General features: G+C 38.1%; 1 protein-coding gene across 1 annotated transcript in view; it reads left to right on the top strand.

The window, feature by feature from the left end:
• ABCA13 (ATP binding cassette subfamily A member 13) overlaps positions 1–19,191 on the top strand; it is a 176,935-nt gene that overhangs the window by 56,208 nt on the left and 101,536 nt on the right. Inside the window, 13 exon segments of the mRNA XM_052788185.1 lie at positions 4,435–4,611; positions 4,927–5,224; positions 6,044–6,156; positions 7,392–7,478; positions 7,481–7,713; positions 9,457–9,490; positions 10,353–10,514; positions 11,799–11,985; positions 12,830–13,040; positions 15,000–15,021; positions 17,075–17,257; positions 18,035–18,213; positions 18,605–18,814. Of these exon segments, the coding sequence (XP_052644145.1) occupies positions 4,435–4,611; positions 4,927–5,224; positions 6,044–6,156; positions 7,392–7,478; positions 7,481–7,713; positions 9,457–9,490; positions 10,353–10,514; positions 11,799–11,985; positions 12,830–13,040; positions 15,000–15,021; positions 17,075–17,257; positions 18,035–18,213; positions 18,605–18,814 (2,096 nt within the window).

Raw genomic sequence — 19,191 nt, forward strand, 5'->3', positions numbered from 1 at the left:
GATGGAGCTGCCTGTACCAAAGCAGAGTCTAATGTAATTTAAGAAAAGTTCATGATTTTGAGGAACAGAAAGAGTGAAAAGTGGGGTAAAATGCAGTAACAGTGTGATATCATGTACAAAGGGAGTTGGCTGCTTCCTAGAGGATAGTAGTAGAGAGGACAGATCTGTGTAGTTTGTTATCAGTGAGCGTTAGGATAATTATGAGACAGACACAGATCTGTTCCGGTTGTTTATTGGAGGAGAGCAGTGATGAGCTCTCTGATGCCCCCATGAAGGGGCTGTGTGGCCCTCGTTGCTGGAAAAAAATGGACTTTACAGCAATACAGGTTATTAAGTCTGCTCTGCAGTCAAAGAATTAAGTCTAGAGCTAAAATAAACAAAAAAATGTACCTAAAGTACAACTTCTATTGGGTTTCGGTACCTGCCTCTAAGCAGAAGATGGACAAAATCCATTGAAGCTCCTGAGAGCTTGTAAATGAAGAAGTGTGTTTTCAGTCTTAAACTGTACTACTGCCCTGAGCTGGTGCTGTCATGGTTGATGCGAGTTGAAGTTCTTGGCTTTTCTTTTGCACACAGGATGTGAGACTTAATTGAAACTGGCCTTGACTTGAAGGCTGTGTTTGAAGGCTAGGACTAGCTGCGCACACTTTCACTAAGAAAAAGGGCAAATGGTGTCCAGAATTCAATCCAGAAAGTAAGAATCTGGGCTCAGTATCCTCCTTAGGTGAGGGACTCAAACCTGAATCCATCTCTCAGGAAGATTTTCTTAACCACTGAACTGTTGCATAGTGTGAGTTAGGCACAACTCACCCCTCATGGTGAAGCTGGATCACAGTACAACTAAAAAAAACCCACGGAATCACACAATTGGAAAGACAGGAGGAAGGAAAGAGCAAGTCTCAACCCTCAAGGCCTGCTGGAAACATAGCTGTCTCATATGTTAGTTGAGTAATAGATGGATTTTGCTTGTTTGGATCTAACACTGGGAACTGTGTGATAGGTTATGGGCAAACAATATTTCATTAAGTAGATATCAAGATCTCTGGAGTTATCAGGTCCATCTTCACTGTTGCAGACATCATCACAGAAATCTGTGCATGTGTTTCTCTAGCTATAGCTTTTTAACAGAGCTAAGGACATTTGACAACATGTAATAAATTGTTAATAGTCTTGGATGGTGAATACAGGAAATCATTTAAGTAGAATGGCTTATGAAACTAAGAACGTCTTTATTTTAACAGAATTCAGTTGATAAAATGAACATCATATTAAAAGGGCAAATCAATATGGGCTGTAGATCACAACAGCATTTATGCCTTTGTGAGGCTGATCTGTCCAAAGCGCCAGAGCACTCTTCTACATTTACACTTTGATTACAGATTTGCTTTGTCATTTTACTTTTTGAAAAATGACTATGCCCTCTTACTTTTATGCTGGTTTTGTATATGTGTTTTTGTTCATTTTATTAGTCTATAATCATGTGCAGTTGTTACTGTAAACATCTGTTCTTGTGTTTTGTTGTTTTTTTTTTTTTTAATTTCATTACTCTTATACTGCAGCAGCTTTTTAGTCCTGTAATGATCTCGCTTTGATCCAATTAAAGTCTTAAATGTATCCATGTGTGTTACTGGTTTTACCACTCATAATCTCTTTATTTCCATCCAAAGCTCAAGTTTTCTGAAATCACCTTATCTGTGTGATTATGTATTTTTTTCTTCTAACTAAAGCAAATATTCCCTTGGTTTATTACATCTACACTTGCATTAAGCTGACTTCTAATTATGCTCAAATCCAAGGTACCTGTGTTTGTATCTTTTTGTACTTCTCTACAATGCTATAAAAATGGTTAACAGATTTAATGACATGTTATTCACCCTGCTACTCCTGCCGGAAAGTGTTGTGGACACAGAGTGGATTGTAGAACTCGTCCAACCTCTCTATAAAATTATCATGCTATAAGACCTTGCAAAGTTATCAATTTCTAAAACTGTTTCACAGGCTTAATCTGTCAGTTTTACTTGCCTGGAACAAAGTAAATACTTAACTGAGGGCAGAAAAATTTGTGTTTTTTTTTTTTTTTTTTAAACCCTTCTTTACTTTCTAAACTAGCTTTGTGTGGGCAAGGCAACTGTATTCCTTTATGCTTGCTTTCTGACCCAGCAATTTGCAATAATTTCCTGGGTGTAACCCATTTTATATAAACCCTGTCCTGCTAGAGCTTGTGAGCTCCTTGCTGGGTGCAGTCCTCATGAACCTCTCAAGAGGCACTGGGAGGCAGTTGTGCTGCAGGCTCTTCTCTTAGATTCTTGCTCACTGAGTCTCTCTCTTGTCTTTCTGTGATTTCTCCCAGATGTGAAGTGTTTTTTCACTACCAAGGAATCTCCCTTATGGAGGGCTACATGTGACCTGGGATGTAACAGCTGGGGTAAAAAAAAGAAAAAACAGGCAGCTTTCCTCCATGCTACCCCTCTGCTGCCCTCACTGTAATGAAATAGTTTTATGTGTATATAGAAAGCTGGAAACAAATAGCTCTAACATCATCACTGAAAACTGTGCCACCACCAAAATCACCTGATAACTAGAAATTTTGTCCTAATTTCTGACCTATATTCATTCATTACTGGTTTATTCCAATTTATTCTTCTTGAAACCTTTTTTACTTAAATAGCACTTCTACCTAGTAGATTTACATAAAACAGTTCTATTTCCTCCCAGTTAGTTAATGATAGGTTAAACAAGCTAAATGGAAGATGAGAGCTGAGTTGACATGTAATGAAGTACGAAGATAATAGTGAAAACAGATTTGCCGAGTTTTGTATTCATAATTGCTACATTTATGAATGGGAAAAATACAAGGCAGGCAATTCTGTAGTTCTTAATTGTAAAACTTTCCTGTGGATTGTATCTCTTCATATACGTGTGTTATTTCTATGCTGGAGCACGGAAGCTCATGCACATTGTGAAAGACAATATTTTGCTTCCAGAAACATCTAAGTATGCCGTACTCGAAGCAAGCAGCAAGTTAGTTGGTATTTCTTATGCAAAAATATTCAATGGTTTAATTCCTAAGAGACAAGTTTTTTTAGTTAATTATTAATTTCAAATTAAGGTCTTTCAGGATCAGCTGGTGAAAAGATCTCTGGTGATTTTTTGTGTGTGTATGTGTGTATAGGGCTATATATAATTACACACACACACACATATATATATAAGTATAAAAATATATATGAAAGCTTAACCCTACTACTTGGGCTTAATGTTAGGAATATTCCATTCTCTCTAATGCCACAAAACAAGTAGCAGCATAAGTAATTCCTTTGTTGTCCTCCTCAAGGATAGCAGTAAATAAGACATATAGTATCTATATTTTGGCACTGTTTTCTCTCAGCCTATGAATTCACCCTGTTACTGCTTGCCTGTCTTCTGAGTTCTAGACTATTATTTCCTTTACTTTTTCTCCTTGTGATCTGTATCCTTCCTCACTGGTAATCATGTCTCTTTTCCAGACTACTCCATACATTTTTTCAATTTATCTGCCTTCCTATTGTAACATTTCCTGTGCTGACACTGAATAACATCTATGATCCAGGGTTTGTCTGTCACCACTGTTATCAAATGAGGTCATCACCTACCCTTTTTAAAGCCCATATCTTCAAGTGAGTCTTGAAAAACGTAAGATGGGAACTTGTGTTGGATGTTTTATTGTTTATTCCCTGAGAAATTCAGATGTTTCCATTAAATCCACATGAGTTAAGATTGTTTCTAGATCATGCTATCCTTCTGGTTATTGTCTCAAACATAAGGATACAGCACTGTCTCTACATTCTCTACCAATGGATGAAGATCTGAATTCCTCCAAAGGTTCAGTGTTTTTGGAAACCAGGCTTTGGCTGAGGTATACATTCATCCTGGATCCATAGATAAGATCGAAGTCAAAATGGAGGGGCTTTTTTCAGATGCTTTTTAAATGTAGGGCTCAAGTCAAAATGCTTATGCCCTATATAACAAGGTGCTTGAAATATTTGCAGTGTCAAGGAGGGAAAAACTGGCCAATATATTACTTGATCAAAGAGATGGATCTCTATTGTGATGTTTGAAGTAGAGTAACTCACTTGTATTTGTGGGATTAGTTGTGGAAAGATAAGGAAATATTAAAAGTCCTACAGCTTCAAGGACATGGTCTCTTTCTAGAACTTTGCTATAATTTGTTAGATTTTTGTTGCTCTGAAAGTGGAGGAAAATGTAGCTGAGGACTTGTAAAAGCCACTGAAACATGAAGTACGCTTCCACAAGTTCACGCTAAAATTCCTATGTTGTTAAAACTTCTTCCTTTTTTTAAATACAAAGGGTATTTACTCCTACAGGATGTGCAACTGAGAGCATACCTTTCTGTTCATTAAAACTAAGGAAGTCCAATTTGTTTCCTCATCTTAGAAACTATGATGAACAAGATGCTTAACAGCTCAGCAAGCAAGCAGATTGACCTGTTGTCACAGCTTGTAGTAAATATATCTTCCTGTGTGTTACTGGACTGTTTCCAGGCTTTTGACTCTGTTGAGAAACTGGAGGAGAAAGCTCATGAACTGATGCAGCATAATAATTTTTTGGCTAGTAAGTACCTTATTTAAAACGTATACTGATAGGAAACATCAGATTTTGTAGTTGTTGTGTGTGTTTATTGATAAGGTAGGTTAAGCTTATGCAGTTTCAAAGTATGTATTAAAACACATTTCATATTCATGAATGTAAAAAAAAAAGCCTCTATGAATCCTACCATTCTTGTGTTGGGGGATCAAGAAACTTTAGAGGCCTGCCCCGACAGGTGAATGTATCCTACTATCATATGATAATTGGCCATGAGTTAGCAATGTAAATAGCATAAATCACATAAGCTTGGGTATGAAGCTCCTTTTCTTCTTGTGTCAGGTATCATCTTCGATACACCAAAGAACAAGACGCAAGATTCTAGCAGTCTTCCACGACACATTTCTTACACGATGAGAACCAATATTCTCTATAGCATTAGAACGGATTTGATTAAAAGCCCAGCGTGGAAATCCCATCCCCAGAAGTTGCCAGCTGATGAATTTAAAAACAACCACATCTTTATTCCTCTTCAAGACATGATTGAAAGGGCAATTATTTCAGTACAGACTGGGACAGATACCTCAGAGCCAGCCATTCAGGCGCAAGCCATGCCTTACCCTTGTCATACCAGTGATACGCAAGTAAACTTTCAGCTTTTGAATTCAATATATTATCCTCATTAGATTAATGCTAGAGGACTTGGTCTTTGGAGTGGGTGAATGTATTTCTCAGCACAGGATTGAATCAGTATGTCCAATACCAGAATATTACAGCATAGCAAATTCTGTTTAACAGCTGTGACCACAACACATTATGCAACTTCTGTCTGGCAAATGACCCCTTACGAACTCTTTGCAGCTATACTGCGGAGTAGTCTGCTGGACAGAGACTGTGTCAACGTGCTGTGCAACTAACTTAGATTATGCTAAGAAACCCACTTTCCATGCTTAGTTGTCCCGTACACAAACTGTAAATTGGTCCCTGGTATGTGTTGAAATACAGTGTAAAGTTAATGAAGCAGAAGAAGTGTAGGATTGTTCTTTGTAAACCATCAAAACGTTCTGAATATTAGAATTTAGTCAGTGGTAAAAAAAAAAAAAAAAAAAATCTGTTAAAGTGGAGTAAAAGTTGACTGGTTCATGTTATTCCACAGTGTCCAAATATATTACTTTGCCATAGACACAAATCTGAATTCTGTTTGACTTTGAATGGAGCTCTAAAGAGTGATTACATCAGTTGTCTTGTTAGCAAATCCTAATATGCTATAGTACCAATACATATATTTAGCTTGTTACATGAAAAATGAGCAATTCTAACTAGAACAAGTCTTATTGCTCGTGTCAGATCTTATTTTGTGCATACTTTGAGAATAGTCCCAGTATTAACGTATTAACATTCTGATAAAAAATATTTTACCTTTGGGGGCTAACAACTCTGTATATATGTTAATTCATAGTTTCTTGAACAATATAGGGGGTTTTTTCCTACTTACGATGCTGTTAACATGGATGGTTACGTTTGCTGGCATGGTTTGGGAGCTGGTTTACGAAATAGAAATTCATGTTGAAGAGGGAAGAGGCAGATTAGCCTCTGAAAATAAAATTTTTTTATTAAAGTGTCCTGAAGTAGAAAACTTAAACTTTGAAGTACTTTTATGTACTCATAATCCAGCTGGCTTTGTTTTCACTCGTTTCCTCTGGGCAGTAGGTTCTAGTTCTAACTGCCAACTCAGATTCATAACATTGAGCATCAGTTCTCTTAGTGTGCAAATATTGTCCCTGAGACAGAAAGCAACAAGCAAAAGATCCATAAAAGTCGAAGCTGGAAATTGTTTGGACAAAGTCCTTGTGATCAGAATGGGTTTTATTTTGGATTTTTCTTGTTTTGCTATATGTGGTTTAAAATGATAAAACTTCCTAAACCAAATAAAACATTTGCCATGTACTGTGTAATTATCAGAAATATAAGAGAGGATGACACAGGAAAAATGAGACAATTATTTGCTTATATCAATGGCTAGTCTTAGCAGGTGCTAAGTGTATGGAAGAACAGGGGGTTTTAGGATACATTTTTCTCTATGGGTAAAAATACTTTTTTTGAAGAATTATACTGGTCTTTATACTGCTGGAGTAAGCTTTTTTTAATTTGGGAAATTACCTAATTTCTGTAGAATTTGTGTTGTTAACATAGGCTGTATTTTTTAATGCTTTAATATATTAGATCAACTTAAAGTTAATTTTGATAATTTTATGAAAATGCTTCAAAAGTAGTATTAGCTTGTTTCTAAAAGCATTTTTGTAAAAAAAGAGGGGTGATACCTTATAGCTGGCTAAATTATTATTCGCATGTTAATACATAAAAGTTTACAGACACATCTGGATGTTGCTTTTAGTTTAGCAACAGGCTAGGAAAACACATTTGTTCATACAGTGCTATAGATATCCTCAGTACTTTTTAGAGTATAAAAAGACAAACTCCTCACTGGAGGACCCAGTAATCTGACATCTGGTCCTGCAGCCCTGTGCAAAAGAGAGTTGTGCCTGAGGACTGGGATTCCCCGTATTAATATGGGATGAGCTCAGAGGCAGCCCTGCTCAGAACCGTATTTGATCCAGGAGGGAACAGCAGAAGGGGTAACACAGGAAAAGGGAAAACAGACAAGTAATTTAAGGGGAAGATGACATCCTTTGTGGAGCTGGTAGTGTCTTGGTGGCAATATGTTTTGCTTAAAAAAAAAAAAAAAAAAAAGGAGAGAAGAAGAAAATTTTTTCCTAACTTTAATACTCTTTGCTATGTTGTCTTGCAGTATATGAAGACAATTGGTGTATATCCAGCCATTCATTTCTTTGCTTGGTTTCTGGAGAATGTCATTGTGATCACAATAAGCAGCCATCATTTTTAAAAGTAAGCGGTATCTTTGCTTATAGCAATGGCTTCCTCGTCTTCCTTTTTCTCCTGGATTTTGGAATTACAGTTATTATGTTAAGCTATTTTTTGGGAACATTTTTTAGCAGTGCTAATACAGAAGCTCTTTGTGCCAGCCGTGTGTGTATAATCAATTTTTTACCCTACGTAGTTTTGTTGGTCTTGCAGAACCAGTTGAGTTTCACCAGCCAGATTATAATGGTAAATATTTCTTTTCCTCTTCTAATTTTTCTTCTCCAATGATACTGTGGATTTCCATAGTTTTGAAACTTTAGACTATAATTTACTTATTTTTTCCCAGGCTTCTGTTTGCTTTTGTGTTTCACTGGAAATAGTCACATTAATAGATATCCAACTGAGAAAATGTTTTGAATGTAGAAAGGAATCAAAAACAAATTTTCAGGGAAGTTTTGTAAACCTACAGAAAATATAAGGAGGTTGCATTCCTCATGCTCATGAGTTCTCTTTATGTTTTGGCCTCAAAATATTTGTAATTTTAGTGTACTTTCAAGCACACCTGATGACATGCCACTCCTGCAAGTCATTATTTGTTTGGAGGAAAACTAGTGATTGATCCTCTGTTGAGTACAATTGGGGATTAGATCAGAAATTTGTCTAGTGCTTATCTAGCTATACAGTTTGAGGTATATGTTTCTTTGGCATCAGTTCTTCCATGTCCTTTCCTGTTTTATGTATGCCATAGGCTGTTTTATGTCTTTGTACTGTCTTAACATACTATATCCCTGCTTGGGACATCAAATATCACCATCATACAATGCAAACTGTAATTCACACATTATGGCTTCACTCTTTCAAAATAACTCACCTACCAGATTAAGCCGGTGGAATAATTCATACACTATTAAAAAAAATGGACACTTTTTCAGTGTAAATCAGTCAGATAAAATGTATTGCTTCTTTGCACACAAAAAAGCACAGTTGTAAGAGTGCAGAATTTGGGCATAAATAGGCAGGGTGGAATTCCTTGGGTTTTTTTCTGTTGTTGCCTTTTTTTCCCCTCCTTTGGGCTACAGAGAGGGAAAAGTATGCATCAGATAACTTACACACTTTAAAATCAGTTATTTCAAAATAACTCTTCAGATATCCTGCATTTGCTGAAAATCAGAGGCAGCAGCATGTGAAAAAGGCAATAATTTTTGAAGAGAGGGGAGAGGCCATCAAGTGATATGGTGAAACCTTAGCAACGTAAGAGGCAGGGACTTATTTGATGGGAATTAGCATGAACTTCTCTGTACAGAAATGTAATCCATGCCACTAATGATTTTGAATTTTTTTCTAAGTAGCAGTGTATGTCATACTTCTTTCTTCAGACAGCTGGCAGGATGTGTTCCTTTTGTGTCATTTATTTAATTGCATTATTTTAATTGCATTATTTTAAAATAGGAGATAAAATGAACTTCTGTTTCAGCTCACTTTCTAACTGCAGAACTTTATCACTGAGTAATGCTTATTAATTTTAGTAATGTTTAATTGCAAAGAAAGAAAAGAATTACCTTTCCTTTTAAAGTATTTTGTATGTTTCTCCGGTGTGACCCTGTTCATGCTCAGCTTGAGTAGCAGCTTGCCTCTGCAAGCTTGGAGACAGCTAGTGAAATCCAGACTAAGCTACTGTGCAGGTGCAAAAATGCATGAGAACACCCTATTATGTTTAAGTGTTAGGAAGAAAAAAATGTTTGGAAACTGACTAAATGTGCTAACTGGTTGCTACATGTTTTAACATGGTGATCCCTACTATCCCCAAGCTAAGAGCTGCCCCTATTGATGCTGAAGTTTTAGAAAAGTAAGAAGTGAGTGTCTGGGCCCTTGATAAATGTCTACAAAGGCTATGCATTTATGTATTTAAATACATAAGGGGTTGTAATCCCTTTTTTTATTACTATGGCAAGATTGATATTGATGACAGTGGATGTTTCAAGCCACTAGGAACTGAAAAAGTATCATAATGATATAAAAGTTGGTAAGAGCGGAAGAGACAGTTGCAGTAAATATTACTTACATTTCCCACCAGACACTTCATCAAAATGACTCATCTTTATTGAAGAAAGGGCAAAATGTGCTTTGTGGAAAAACTGCTTTTCTTGAGAATCGTAGAAAAAGAACTGTAGAAACATATCATGACCTGCTGTACTGCAAACAAAGAAGCATTTTCAGAAAAAAAATGCAATGCTTTTCGTAAATCTACAATTTGGTTACTTTTGTTTTCCATTTTAGCAATATGGCAGCTTTCTGTAGCACAAGTGTTTTGCACCTTTCTTCCTTTTATGTCTTCTGCAATGTAATAATTTCATAAAGCAATTATTCAGTGAGTTTGTTGTTCCAGTTTACCTCTAAATACAGTCAATGCACACAAATACTTGCTTCTTAGTTACAATTCACAGAATTAATTAATTAATTAATTTTCAGATTTAGCATTATAGAAATGACTTTGAACTTTGTGTAACCCATTTCTTTATAATATCAGCAGAATACCATAAAACCTGATTAATTGAGGAGGTCAGTGACCTGTTTTGTCAGAGAGTCGTAGTTCTTTTTGCCAAATTAAGCGCCAGCTAAAACTTCATGAACAGCCATTTCTACAACAGCTTCTCTGCATTTTCCCGGCAGTGGTGTCACCTGCTGTTCTAAAGAGAGGCTTGCAGAGGCATAGCAATTCATTTCTGTTCATTAGGATTACTGTTATTAACTAGGTCTTTTTTGTGTCAGTGCTTAAATACTCAGCAGTGTGTGGTGTTGATGTGTTTGTGATCTTTAATGCTGTACTGATTTAGCTTTAACCTTTTAAAAATCATTTTTATTATTATTATTACTATTACTACCAGGAATTCAGTGGAATAATGTGTGCCAGTCAATGGCACAAGGAGGATACATGACCTCTGGATGGATGTGCTGGATGATGTTCTTTGACTCCATTTTATATTTTATGGGTGGCTGGTATTTCCAGGATAAGTCATGCGTGCTGTGGGAAAACCTCCCACTGTGCTGTTACCTTGATTACAAGGGCGTCGGGCACTCTTTGGCCACACCTGGGCCATCTGCTGCCTGAATGGTACATCGGGACCACACTGATATTTCTGGATAAGCCATGCATGCTTTGAAAACCTCTCATGGTGCCTTTATTTTGGTTGCAAGTGCAGAGACTTATGGGTGCCAGGCATCCCCTCGCCACACCTGGGCCATCTGCTGCCTGAATTGTATGTCAGAATGACTCAGCATGAATTGTGGCCAGAATGTAAAACAATGACCAAAGCCAATCATCTGGAGACCCTGTAAATAGCGATCCAAGGAGAGACCCTTTGAGCTCTCCAGGACCGCAGCCGGCTGTGTGACCCAGTGTCTCCCCCTGAGCTGGGACGCCTCTCAGGGTAGATTTTGCGAGGATTGAAAGATCATCCATCGACAATTTCATGAGGATTTAAAGGCCAGATTTCGCAAGATTCACTGACCATCCATTGATGAATGCTGGCACATGAAAGTGAGTAATTAATGAAACTCATGAGAGGGAAATTTTAATCATAGGTTAACCTCTGTGTGTGTGTCTATGTGGGTTGTATCTGTGCATGTGCATTTGCAGTTTGGTTTGGAACTATTTTGCCTGTCTGTGTGGTTCAGAACTGTTTTATCTGTCTGTGCGTGTGTGTGATTTGATATAACCTCTAACCCTGCTGTAAGTTTCAGGTGATCCTTGCCATTTTTGAATCTTTAACTAAGTTGCAAGTTCGGTTGTAACAAATTCCATTGAATCACTGTTAAATTGGCTCATAATTAAGCAGTGTTAAAGTCATACAACCCAATCTTGTGATCTATCTCAAAAAATATTAATAAATCCTAAATTGCCGCTAAAGCAAAGCCATGTAACAAAATCTCATTTGCGACAGGCATATATGTAGTAGTTCACACAGTTAGAATTCTCTCATGGGCATAAAACAGTGATTCAAGCAACATTATTATAAGTGGTTTTTTCTACTAGAAATAAAATCTAACTACTACTTTATGACTCTGTGGACACGTATGTGGACATGCACACAACTTCGCGTAATTGTTTTAGGTTGCTTTTTAAAAATGCAAATAGGCCAAATTCTTAACAAATATTAACTGGCATAGTATCTTTGATTTCAGTGGAGCTTATGTCAGTTTGGAGCTTCTGAACACCTGTTCCAGGCTTTGGTAAATGGCAGCAGGGATTAAGTGAATTTGTTATTCCCTATATACACACACATACGTTTAGATTCAGCAACCCTCTTGATCTGCTGCTCTTTCCCATACAGACCCAGCACCTCGAAGCTGGAAAGGCCCTTGCATCGAAGGAGCCACCACTGCTGTCATGCTGCTGTCTCTCACCAACGAGCATGTGGATGGCCAGAAGGCTGCTGTTAAAGATCTCATCCTCACTTTCCGTAGAGGTCAGGTAACAGTGCTCTTGGAACCTAATGGAGCTGGCAAGACAAGAGTTACGTAAGTCTGCCATTTAATGCTATTACTCTCCCCTCTGATCTCTGCTGTGCTTTCTCACTTCAAAGTGTTTGTGAACTCTTTTCTATGTCTTTTTTCCAAATAAATATTTGATAAACTCCGCAAAGCACATGGAAATTGAAGGCTATACATCTATGACAAAACCAATGTAATTAATAGAGAACTGGGTCCTCTGTGCCACTGAAATCATGATGTAATAGTTCAGGAGCAGCTTAAGTAGGAGCTGGGCTTGTCTAGTTGTGGAGTTGAACACATCTCAGGAAAGTGTTCTTTTCTGGCATCCCACGTGTACTCCTATCACATGGAAAACGTGGAGTTTTATGGGGTTTTGTGCTTTGCTCCTAGAGGTTGCAAGAGACTTCTTTCTTGGCAGTTGACCAGAAACAAAAATAACAAAATTAAAATGACATTTAAAAATGTCTCAATTAAGAAGTCTATGTATTTCTACCTTTATGTTAACTATGATTAGCATTAATAAAACCAGTGATGCAGGATGGGACCCAATTAGTAATTACTCCTCAGCTAGAATACACACTCTGTACGTAACAATGGTCTATTATATTTGGTTGGGAAGAAATTGATTTTGTCCTGGAAGTAAGGAAACGAAGGATTGTTGAGATTTTGCTGTTGTGGTTTTTGTTTGTTTGTTTGTTTGTTTTTTTAAGAAAAGGCCCAAAACATTAGTGGTGTTTCTATAACCATGCTCAGCTGAATTGGTGTTGCTCTAAGGATGCTAGGACATGCCTCAGGAAATCCAAGTGTGAGCTATGTAATACAGTCATTACACATGATCTTGTTGAATTTTTTTTTTTTTCTCTTGTATTAGGTCACTGTTGACTAGTCTGTATCCACCAAGCTCTGGTACCATTATTATTAATGGAAAGGGCATACGTACTGATCTGGCTGCCATCGGGACAGAGCTGGGTATTTGCCCACAGTATGATGTCCTGTTCAACATACTAACAGTATGAGAACATCTACTGCTTTATGGATCAGTGAAGGCACCTGGCTGGACAAAGGAACAGTTGAATCAGCAAGTCAGTGGGTAAGTTTTCCTTTAATTTGTTGAAATTTGTCAAGTAAATCGACAGTGTCTATTGCAAGCCACTCAAACAAGAAAGTGCTAAAGCAAAATTGCAAGTAGAAGCAAAGGGAAACTGCAGGTTTTCCATGAGTTTTTATCACACTTCATGTTCTGAAATCATGCCTTGAAAATAGTTTTCCTAGTTTCTAACCTTTAATTGAATGTATTTGTAGTGAAACTGTCAATGCTTAAAAACCTGGTATACAGAACCATCAAATAATCATGTTTTGACTGGAGATGGTTAGCCTGGTAGCAGCTGTAGTGGTTCCTGCCTCATGCTGTCTGCCTTATAATTCCCTCCTTGGTGGAGAGGCAGATAAAAAGTAAAGTGCTGTGTGTTCGCCCTGAGTTTTCAGATAAGTCAACACTGACTCTATGTATTTATTATCCTGTATTCCCACACGTGCAGTAGAGCTAAGATTGGAAAACCAGAAAAGGCAGGTAAAGGCAGTGCTTGTTAGAATCTTTTTAAACAGGCCATCATCTTTTTCCTCTGTCAAAGTCACACTTTAAATGTGTTTAATAAGTGAAGGTGTTTTAAAAAGAAACAACCCAATAGGAAAAACAAGCCAGAGCTCTGACATGACCTCAGAGGATTTGCCACTTGTCAGGTTGAGAATGTTGGCTAGTGTTTTTAGGCTGCTGCTTCTCTGATACAAGACTAGATCTTCATTTTTGCATCATATGTATTAAACTACTAGTAAACTGTACAAGGTGAGATCTTGTTCACTAATAGCAAACTGCATTTTCTGAACTTTAGGAATAAAATGTATGCTCTTCTAATAGTGTGGCAGTGTAAATATTTTCTGTTTACCTTCTGATTCATGCTAGACTGTGTGGAGGGCTGGGTACTTCCACACTTCAATGGAAATAAATGCCAAGTTGATGGGACTTCTCCTTAAGCGTACAATTAAGCATACGCAGACGCATTTGTGGCAAAGTGGCTTTCCTTTTTAGTTGCTATCATAAAAGCCTGTTAGTTTAAAATTGTGATCTGAAAAATCTCTGGTATGGGTGTGGTAGTGCATTCTGCCCCTCCTCCTGGGCCACTCTACAGTCTCAGGAGTTCCTGTTAGGCCTTGGCCTTTGTGTAATGACTTGGGCAGTTAAGCATCGCTTGACCATACCAGGAATTCTTGCATGGCTAAGGTGGGGAGCAGCACTGATCGTGCCAAGAACTCCTGTTGCCTGGCTGAGGTGGGGAATAAGAGTGGGAATAACTAGTCATCCCCTGACAGTCTTGGAACATCCGTTACCTGGATCATAGCTCGAGTGGAACGGTACCAGTGTTACTGGAATTTCAGTAATTTGCTGATGACTAAAGCCAATCATCTTGCGAACCTATAAACAGCAGTCCTAAGTGAGGCCCTTTGAGCTCTTCTGGACCACAGCTGAGTGTGACCAGCATCTCCCTCTGAGTGGGATGCCTCTCAGAACTTGCAAACTCTCTCAAGTTTGCGAAGTTCGGAGGACTGTTGCCGAAAGCTGAGGATGGGACCTGGGCTGAAACCCTTCACTCCCTGAGGCTCAACCCTTGCCTGTTGAGAAATGCTGAGACGTTTGAAGTGAATATTTCACTGAACTCGAGGGGAGTTTTTTAACAGGTATACCTTTGTTTATATATATACACCTTTGTGTCTGTGTGCGTGCATGTGTAAATTGACCTAGGTATCAGACAGTAAGTGTGATATCATCCTGGTTTTAGCTGGGGTAGAGTTAATTTTCTTCCTAGTAGCTGGCGTGTAGTGCTATGTTTTGAGTTAGGTATGAGAAGAATGTTGGTAACACTGATGTGTTTGGTTGTTGCTAAGTAATGTTTAGTCTAAAGTCAAGGATTTTTCAGCTTCTCATGCCCAGCCAGCAAGAAGCTTGGAGGGGCACAAGGAGCTGGGAGGGGAAACAGCCAGGGCAGCTGACCCAAACTGGCCAACGGGGTATTCCATATCATGTGACATCATGTCTAGTATATATACTGGGGGGAATGGGGCTGGGGGGCGGAATCACCGCTCAGGGACTAACTGGGCGTCGATTGGCAGGTGGTGAGCAATTGTGTTGTGCATCACTTGTATATTCCAATCCTTTTATTCTTCTTCTTCTTATTATTATTATTATTGTCATTTTATTATTGTTATTATTGTCATTATTAGTTTCTTCTTTTCTGTTCTATTAAACCGTTCTTATCTCAACCCATGAGTTTTACCTTTTATCTCTGATTCTCTCCCCCATCCTGCTGGGTGGGAGGAAGTGAGTGAGCAGCTGCGTGGTTCTTAGTTGCTGGCTGGGGTTAAACCACGACAGGTATAAATATTGCCATTTTGAATCTATAATTAAGTCACTGTTGTGATTGTAGTAAATTCTATTGAATCACTTTGTAAATGTTAAATTAGTCAATGATTAAGTGCTGCTAAATCTTGTGATCCACCTTAAACTGTGAACGAACCTTAGACTGCTGCTACACACATGTAATCCCTTAAAACATAAACTGTTGACCAAGCCTGGGACTAGGAGTGGATCCAGGTGCACCTAAGCTCCATCAGGAGTTTAGAAAGCAACAGGGTCTTCTCTGAACCTCGTGACTCAATGGGAGGGTCTCCCTTACCCTTTTGCATGTTTGGTCTCTTTATAAATCATTCTAGTTTGATTCTAACTTGGTTTTCCTTTGTACGCTTCATCCCTGTATTAAGTAATAGAGTGTACCTTGCCATCAAACTGTGAAGTCGCGCTTTTATAAACTCCTCTATTAAGTCACTTTTGCTAATGCCTTTCATGATGATTCTTTAAGCAGCCCAAACCACTCATTCACGACAGTGGGACACTGCATTCTCTCTAGAAACAACAGAAGCAACTCTCTAGAACAACAAAGACAAACCAAACCTAGTGTTTGGTTAATTTATGCAAAATAATATCCTGTATTTTATTGTACTTAGACTGCTGAATTGTAATTTCAGCAGCAGTCTGTCATACTAATGGCACATAAGAATACTCAGGACTCTGCAGGCCTTGCTACTAAGAAAAAATTAATTTTTTTTAAAGGCAATGAATGCTTTAAAATACTTCAGAGAAATTAGGAAAGCAACAAAACAATGAGACAAAATTTGCTTTTTATTAAGCAAAAAAAGATGGCTTCTAAAGACATTAAGAATAATTTTCCTGGACATATATCTATACAACAATTATAGAAACCTGTTTTCTTAAAAATGAGACATTTTCTCAGGGTAAATGGCATGGTTTGCAGACTGCATACTCACTCAAATGATTCAGGAGATTAGCTTAGGACTGTTGAGCCTTTTATGTCTTGCTTTGCCAGGCTGATAGCAACTGAAAGCTTGGTCAATGAGTGGATGTTCAATGTGATGAAAAATAAATTGATGGTCTTTCAGTGCTGCCTTTATTGAGCATGTTTCCACACGCTGCTCAGATGCAAGATCATCAGAGGGTGAGGGCTGAATAGGCAATGTCTATAAGGTGTCTCCCACTCTTTAACACGGGAATTAGATTAGGTGGGATTAGGTAGTATTATTCTACCTAGAGATCGCTAATCTGTTTACTTCACAGAAACATGTCTTCCAAAGAAAACAAAAAGGGGGGGGGGGGGGGAGGCGGGAAGCAGCAGTTTTACCTTATTTACTTCAAATGACTAGATGTTTCCTAAAAACTCAGGCAATTTTTAAGGTTCTTTTATGTAGTTGCAAAAACTGAAGCACTGTTTGAGTTATGAAACCAAACATCTTTACCACGGTTTAAGAAGCTATAATCTAGAGTTTGCTGAAATCGTTGGACAAACTGGTATTTATTTTATTGGACTTAATTTCAAAATTTTCGGTACTTATCCAGAATTTGCATTTCAGGTGGTGATGAGTGTTTATACATTGTAGGTAAAGAGATAATTTTTTCTATTTGTTTTTGTGACCAAATTGTATAATCAGTCAGAGGTAGTGGTTTTTTCACTTTCCGTTTACAGTGACTTTTCAGTAGTTCTGCTCTGAGTGGACATGATGTAACATCAGTACAAACCTGTTGGAGCCCTTTCTGGGTGCATGAAAAGGAGGCTGTCAACTGCCATCTCCTTTATTGGAAACTCAAAGACAGTTGTTCTAGATGAGCCCACCAGTGGAGTAGATCCATGTTCTCGCCGTAGCATCTGGGAGGTTCTTCTGAAGTACAAAGCTGGTACGAAGCTTATACTCATAATTTGCTGCTTATTTTCCTTTCTGGAATTCTGTTTCAATAAATTTAAACAGGATAGTCAGAATATTAGTATTGCTATTCATTAACTAAATGCATTAATTTCAGAAGTAACATTTAATTGAACTTGGGAAACTTTAATGCAGACAAGTGAGATTACAAGAATTATCTGCTACCTCATAGAAAGATGCCCAATCTAACAGAAGATTAAGCTTAGTTCTGAGTCCTGTCCTGAAGTTTCTCCTCTCTTACCTTTTTTTTTTTGTTAGCTTCTCAAAATTATTTTCTGGTTTTCATTTCCCATTTTGCACATATCTGTATATAGATGCCTATATATTTCTAATGAAAATAGACTTGTCAGTCTGCTACATACGTTTTTTAAGTGCCATAAGGTTAAAAACTGATTGTGGGAAGCAAACTCTTCAGCAAGTGGGCATTCAATGAGCTGTAATAACTCACAGTGAACGATCCATTGAAACAGACACTGCTGTTATGTGGTTTTAAGGAGTCTCTTAAGCTCTTAAAACAGTCTGAAGTTGTAATGGCTTAATACTGCTTATTATGTATAATTCAAGGCAAAGCAAGTTTAGACCTGAGTCTAACTCGGACTGTAAATCTGAATGCAGCTTTTGTTTGTGTCTTGCAGTTACGTTTTGAAGGGACCTGAAACATGTTCCCTTAAGGTTAAAGGACCTCATGAAAGCAAGGTGTGTTTCTCTAGAAACCAGGTGTTGTAGACGTGTACCAATCTTTCTGATGCAGGTTGCACACTGATCTTTACCACTCACCATCTTGATGAGGCTGAGGTGCTCAGCGATCTCATTGCCCTCCTGCAGCTTGGCCAGCTGAGGTGCTGTGGTTCTCCCTCTTATCTGAGAGAAACATGTGGCTAGGGATACAGTCTAATGGTATAATAAAAATGTACTGTACAGAACTTAACAGTGCCAGCCATGTAATAGCTGTGTATATTCTAAGGGAGCTGTATGGTCTTGCCAGGAAGTAATATGTGATACAGATCATTAAAGAGCCAGCAAAACATGTTTTTATTAGCTTTCTTGGTTGTTTTGGGTGGTATTATTATTACTACTATTATTATTATTTAGAAGACCACAATGACATCTTTGAAAATGATGAATTTCAATATTTAGCTGAAAAGGGCTTTGTCTCACTGTTCATTATTCCTGGGGAGTAGTCTCTCCACCCCAGGTTTGATGCAGTTTCATCAATGGAAATTTTCCTGTATGAATTCTACTGTCAAGTCCTATACTTCTGGTAACATTTAATTTTTTGTGCATGATTATCTTTCTTTCCTCAAAGACCTCTGTATTCCAGGATCCGAAGCATATTGTTCGGGTCACATCTCTGGTACAGACCCACATCCCAGAAGCCTTCTTGAAAGAGAATGGTGAGACTCAGCTGACCTATGTGATTCCAGAAAGGGCAGATAAGACCTCTTCTAAAGGTCTTTTTCAGGCTTTAGATCAAAGCCTTCATCATCTACATGTGACTGGCTATGGCATTTCTGACACCACCTTGGAAGAGGTACTTTAGTTTTTCTCTGTAATGGCATTTTCTTGGTTAGAGAATCCTGTATTGGTTTCCAGCTACTCTTGCTTGTATCTTTCATATTTGTCGCGGTTTAAGCCCAGCTGGTAACAAAGCACCACGCAGCCAATCGCTCACTCCTCCCCCCCAAGCCTTGGTGGGATGAGGAGAAAATATGAAGAAAAGCTCATGGGTTGAGACAAGGACTGGGAGGGATCACTCCCCAATTATGGTCATGGGCAAAAGACAGGCTCAACTTGGGGAAGAAACAAAATCGATTTAATTTACTACCAATCAAAACAAAACAAGGATAATGGGAAGTAAAACCAAACCTGGGAACACCTTCCCCTCCGCCCTCCCTCCTTCCCGCCTCA

This window comes from Harpia harpyja, chromosome 5 (genome assembly GCF_026419915.1).
Source record: "Harpia harpyja isolate bHarHar1 chromosome 5, bHarHar1 primary haplotype, whole genome shotgun sequence".
NCBI classification, from domain to species: domain Eukaryota; kingdom Metazoa; phylum Chordata; class Aves; order Accipitriformes; family Accipitridae; genus Harpia; species Harpia harpyja.